Source organism: Fukomys damarensis, unplaced genomic scaffold (genome assembly GCF_012274545.1).
Source record: "Fukomys damarensis isolate Sample0158 unplaced genomic scaffold, DMR_v1.0_HiC HiC_scaffold_34, whole genome shotgun sequence".
Taxonomy (NCBI): domain Eukaryota; kingdom Metazoa; phylum Chordata; class Mammalia; order Rodentia; family Bathyergidae; genus Fukomys; species Fukomys damarensis.
The window spans coordinates 22,372,409-22,378,138 of record NW_022900946.1 but is presented as its reverse complement, the minus strand read 5'-3'; the positions used below and the strand labels follow the sequence as shown (position 1 = coordinate 22,378,138).

The window sequence follows — 5,730 nt, the reverse complement described above, 5'->3', positions numbered from 1 at the left end:
CACATGTGGGGCCCCGCGGGCTCCGGGCGACCTCGGGCTGCAAGCCTGTACCCTTTAGGGACGACCAAGGTCAAGGTTTGACGAAGTCCACCCGGCGCGGGCCCTCCAGGGCTCTGGCTGTATCCCTGAAGAGCTGTCCCTGCCAGGCTTTGCCCTCCCCTCCCCTCTGCCCCAGATGTCCCCGGAGATTCACTACGGCCCCTCTTTGGGGCCCCGCGGGCTCCGGGCGACCTCGGGCTGCAAGCCTGTACCCTTTAGGGACGACCAAGGTCAAGGTTTGACGAAGTCCACCCGGCGCGGGCCCTCCAGGGCTCTGGCTGTATCCCTGAAGAGCTGTCCCTGCCAGGCTTTGCCCTCCCCTCCCCTCTGCCCCAGATGTCCCCGGAGATTCACTACGGCCCCTCTTGCCAGCAGAGACCAGGGCCGTTGGGGTCTAAAGCCTCTTGCCTTCCCTCACCAGCCATCTGTCTGGTGTCCCGTGGAGACTCGGTCCTGGCTCCTTGGTCTGCAGGGGTTATGACCTGGAGGTCGCCCTTCCCTGCTGCGGAGCCTGTATTCCTTTGGCTCAATTTTCCTTGGGCCTGTGAACTTAGCTCCTGCCCCTTGCTGGACCTGGGCACCTGGCCAAGGCCCTGGGTGGCGGGGGTGATGGGGGTGGCAGTGTGTGAACGGGCTCAGGTGAGGCACGTGGGAGGGACGCAGCAGAAAGGAGGGCACAGGTGGGGATGGGACTTTCCTAGTTGAGAACACAGATAACCCCCAGCGTGGTCTCCAGGAGTTCAGGGAAGTCATGGCTGGGTGCTCGCCCTCAAGGTCTTCTGGCAATGTCCGGAAGGCCCATCTGAGACACCTCAGGAGGGGCCAGGTTCAGAGTAGGGGATGACTGAAAGGCACACTGGCACCTGGGGTTCATTTCCAGGACCCTGTTGCGAAGAGGGTGTGTCCCAGGGAGTGAGGGGGTCCTTGGGAGTCTTAGGTAACTTTAGCCTACCAGTGATGGTGAACCTTTCAGAGCTTTTAATGATACAGCCAGCTGCAGCACACGTGCCACAGGTTCACCACCACCGGCTATGCCCTCAGTGTTGCCCTGCCTTCCCAGAAAGAAAATTCTGAGCCACCATATGGTCACTCAGGCAGGGCACTTGGGGCTGGGATATCTGGATAACTACCCACCTCTTACCTGGGGAAACTCTTTTCCTCTCCAAGCCCCCATTGCTGGGGACACAAAGGCAGCTCTGTGGCAAAGTTGGAGGTGGAGTCACTGAGGGGAATATGACACTCCCCAGAACCCTTAAGTGGGCAAGGACTGCAGTGGACACCCCTGCCCGCCGGCTGTTCTCCCGAGACTCCTTCAAGCCCTCAGCAGGGCCTGAGATGTAGCTCAGTGAAGCTGTGCCTGCCTGACAAGGGCAAGGTCTTGAGTTCAATCCCTGGTACCGAACAAAAGAAAAGAATAGGAAAGGAAAAAAAAAAAACGAAAAGAAAAAAGAAAAAAGACGTCAGCAGGCCAACCCCAGTGCAGATGCCTGAGATTCTTCTTCAGCTCACCAGGCTGGGGACCCTGTCCTGCCGGGCTTGAGGAGCTGTGGCTAGGGCAGGGTGTATGCCAACTGGGACATGAGTGTCCCCACACCCTCTGAGGTCAGTGGGGACTGCCCCTCCCAATCTGTGGGACCTTCTGTTAGCTGTGGCCCTCCGCATGGAGCCCTCACCCTGCTCCTGCATCTCCTCGGGGCTCCCCTCCAAAATCACTCACCCCGTGCTTCCTACCACCCTGTCTCTTCTGCATAGCACCTGTCACCACCTACCGTCCCTCTTTCTGACCAGCTGTGGGGGAAGAGGGCATGCGGGTCATCGCTAGGATATGGCAGAGTCCCAAAGTTTCTAACCAGCTAGATGTACCGGCTCCTATTCTGGCTGGTCACAGGTCTGGGCACAGCCCACAGTGGTGAGCAGGCCAGCTGGGTCTGCGTCTCTAACAAACTCTTCCTTCTGGTGAGAGAGAGATGAGATGATAAAATGGGACCATTTGATCACCTATCTTCCGGGGCAGATGGAGGTGTGCAGGGACCATCACAGAGAGGGGATAATGGGATGAGCCCTGCAGGGCAAGAAGGGGCAGCCCAGTGAGGCAGGCAGGGACCCACCCAGGAGTCTGGCTTGGGGGCTGGTGCTGAGTCATGAATGTGGATTTGGGGTCAGGACTGCTGCTGAATTCTGATGCTGCCCCCTGTGTGTGTGACACAGGTGTGTCACTTCCCCCCAGTCTGTGTTCCTAGGATGAAAGAAATGGGCATCTGGTCTCCCGTGGGGTGGTGGTGGGATTAAATGAGAAGTCTTGGCTGGCACCACAGGCAGGAGCTTGCTTGTGGGCAGCCTCCCCAGGAATGCACACAGTTGGCTGGACTCCACAGGTGCACGCTGGGGCTGCTGCCCTTTTCCCTACAGAGCCTCGCTGGGCCTTACATAACTGCAGGGGTGGGGCAGGCTGTGTGTTTGCCCTGCTGGCCCCATCCCAGTCCCAGGGCTACCACCTTGACCCTTGCAATTCATAGCCCTTGGCTGTAATTCCTTGTTTTTCTGTTGTATTTTGTTGAGCCAAGGTCCCACTATGTAGTGCGTGCGACATAGGCTGGCCTTGAATTCCAATTTGAAGAGATCCTCGCCTCAGTCTTCTGAATACTGGGATTTCAGATGTGTGCTACTATGCCTAGCGATTTTCTTTGTCTTCAAAAAATTGATGTCCAGTCTTCAAGTTTTCCTAGAGTTTGAAGTTCTTTCAGTGTAGGGTGGTTGCAGTCATGAAGCGATTCCTAAATTGAAGACAACCATTTAGGACCTGGGGCTTATGGGGAAACTAGGAGTGGCAGGTTGGGGAATAGCCTGTGCCCCCTTCCTGGTTTCCCCCTGCACATCTTAAGATCCTTTGTGGCCAATAGACCCCAGGGCTGGCAGGACCCTGCGCCCCTCAAGACCCTCCTCTTTATTTTAGTGCCCCTCTCATCTGAGGAGGAACCCAGAGCGGCGTTGGGGTACCTGAGCCCAGGAAAGCCAGCAGGCCGGCCGGGACCGCGAGTGCCTGGCGGAGTGGCAGGCGCAGCCCAGGACTCCGGCTCCCCCTCCTGCTATAGGTGCGGCCCCATTCCCTCTAGGCTCCACCCTGGGCTTCTTGAACGCAGGGCTTGGCCAACTGCTGCCAGCCTGGGCAGCCCATCCCTGCCCTGTGCCTTTCTGGCTGGGACAGAGTCATTGGCCCCTTGATGTCTAGTGCGCAGTGCCAAGCGGGGAGGGGGGATCTCACTCACGTTACCTCGTCTTGGGCCTATGGGGAGTGGGCCAGCATTGTGGCCTCCTGGCGCTCAGTGCACATCTCCCTGGGGCCTGGGTTATCTGGGGAGAGGGAAGGGCAAAGGCCATCCCCTGTTCCATCTGTTTCCCATGCTGGGGGTGTCAGCTCCATGGAGGAGCATCTACAGAAGATGTGAAAAGTGGGCCTAAGCAGGTGGGGTTGGGACAGATCTGGTCATGGCTGAGGTCAGAACTTGGGGTTCTGGAGGGTGAGGGATAGTGTGGAGGGGCACTACGTCTAGCCTTGCCAGAGGCCTGGGACACAGCTGGAGCCCCTTAGTGGTGTATAGTCTCACTTCCCTCTGGAGAGAGCTGCAGGGTGAGCTGCTGGGGCCTTGAGCTGTGGCTGGTGTGAGCAGGTGCTCTATAGTTGAGGAAGAAGTACCCATGCTGGGCCTGGTCTGAAGCAGTGGGCAACACTGCCAGGCAGGAAGACTGGTGGCACCTGGACTCGGATGAGTACCCACCATGTCTGTATCCTCCCCCTTTCACAGTCAAGGCCCAAGGCTTGTGTTCAATCGCGTGAATGGCCGGCGGCCCCTCACCACATCCCCATCCCTCGAGGGGACCCAGGAGACCTACACACTGGCCCACGAGGAGAACGTCCGCTTTGTTTCCGAAGGTAGTGAAGGGCCAGATGGTGTGGTGCAGGCCGCTAGTTCCCAGTAAGGTGGACTGAGCTGGCTCCAGATCCTCTTCTCCACTGCAGCCTGACTCTGCAGCTCTCTGCCCATTTGTCCTGTGACCAACAAGCAGGCTGTTTGCTCCCGGTTTGGGGCTGGAGTCCAGGGTGGCCACCAGGCCCTTGGGTGGGAGGGGTGCTAAGAGCCTGGCTCAGCCTGACCACCATTCCCCTACAGCCTGGCAGCAGGTGGAGCAACAGCTGGACGGTGGCCCCGCCGGTGAGAGTGGGCCAAAGCCTGTGCAGTATGTGGAGAGGACCCCTGATCCCCGGCTGCAGAGTGAGCCCCCAACCCCAACTACCTCAGGAACTTCCCCCCAGACCCTGTATCTTGAGTCTTCAATGTTTTTATCTTCCCTCTGCCCCTCCGACCCTGAACTGGGCCCTGGCAGGTTTTAGCACTAAGAAACTGGGGAGGAGACTCCTGAGCCAACCACCTTTTCCCAGTGCCCCTGGCATGCTTGGAGTGCGGGTGAGGGGCTTATGGTCACCTTGAGGGTAGAGACACCAGTCTGGAAGGTGACATCATTGCCCAGTCTTTTGCTTCTTTGCCCACAGACTTCGTGCCCATTGACCTGGATGAGTGGTGGGCCCAACAGTTCCTGGCTAGAATCACCAACTGTTCATAGTGGCTGCCTGGAATGAATGCTGCCATGGAGGACTTTGCCAGAAGAGGACCATGGTTCCCTGTCCACCATGCGGCCTGGCTGGGCGCCAGCCACACCTGAAGTGCCAGCATTTGGACTTTTGCACCTGTTGTTCCCTTTTGGTCAGCTGTTCCAAGCTGCCAGGGGCCAGGGGCCAAACCTGTCTGACCTCAATCCTGCTTGCTGTACCCAGGGACCAGCCCCTGGGGCTGGCAGAGAAAAGCTCCAGGCTAATAAAGTTGAGAAACTGCCCTCTTGGAGTGGCCTTGCTTTGGAAGTTGTATGGGGTTGTATGGGTCCTCTTGTCCAGTTCCAGTCCTTACCCCTGGACTCCAGGCCCAGCCCAGCCCAGCCTCCCTTTGTAGCTGCGTCCCCTCTGGTACTCTTGGGCCAGCAGGAGCTACAGCTGTCTATAGACTCCATCTCACTCCTTCCCCTTTCCTGTTGGCATCAATGTGCCAGAGCTTGACCTCCAGGCCTAGAGACATTAAAGAACTGGCTCTGTAAAAGTATTTTAGCACCCACAACAGGGGGCTGGTATTAGAATACCAGCTCGTCTCTTGAAGCCAGCAGATTTATGAGACACTGAACAGATGAGACACTAAACAGAGGTCTTGGGGTGTGTAGTGAACCTGTAGGCATGAGTGTGGGAAATTTGGTTGCTGGGGAGACTGCCCTCAACAGACTTCTGGAAGACTGGCACTACTTGGCATGAGGGGCAGGGGTTACCCAGTGCCCCCATAGGATGAGGTACAGCCTGGGCTAGTGCGAATGTGTATAGGCCTCAGTCCTCTCCCTCCTTACACAGAAAAAGGTCCCTAATAAGTGCAGACCCGTACAGATAATCCCAGGGAGGGTCAGCGACTTCCCCACTGTCTCACGACTGATCCAACTAGAGCCAAATCTATAGCTTGAACACGGCCGCAGAGGCCCCAAGAAGAGACGGGAGGGAAAGCCCCAGGGCCGGGGTCACGCGGGCCTTGGGCGCCGCCATGGCCCCGGAAGTGACGCAGTGTTGCCTGGTGTCCGTTGCTAAGCGACGCGCTGCGTGCC

At 58.0% G+C, this 5,730-nt stretch overlaps 1 protein-coding gene across 1 annotated transcript; it reads left to right on the top strand.

Annotated features, from left to right (window-relative positions):
* Positions 1-2,817: 2,817 nt before the first annotated feature.
* Positions 2,818-4,928, top strand: Mcrip2 (MAPK regulated corepressor interacting protein 2; the record flags this gene model as incomplete). The annotated part of the gene is made up of 4 exons (XM_010620793.1): positions 2,818-3,131; positions 3,843-3,970; positions 4,209-4,310; positions 4,589-4,928. Coding segments are annotated over 4 exons (615 nt in total), but the record flags the coding sequence as incomplete, so codon positions are not given.
* Positions 4,929-5,730: the final 802 nt, after the last annotated feature.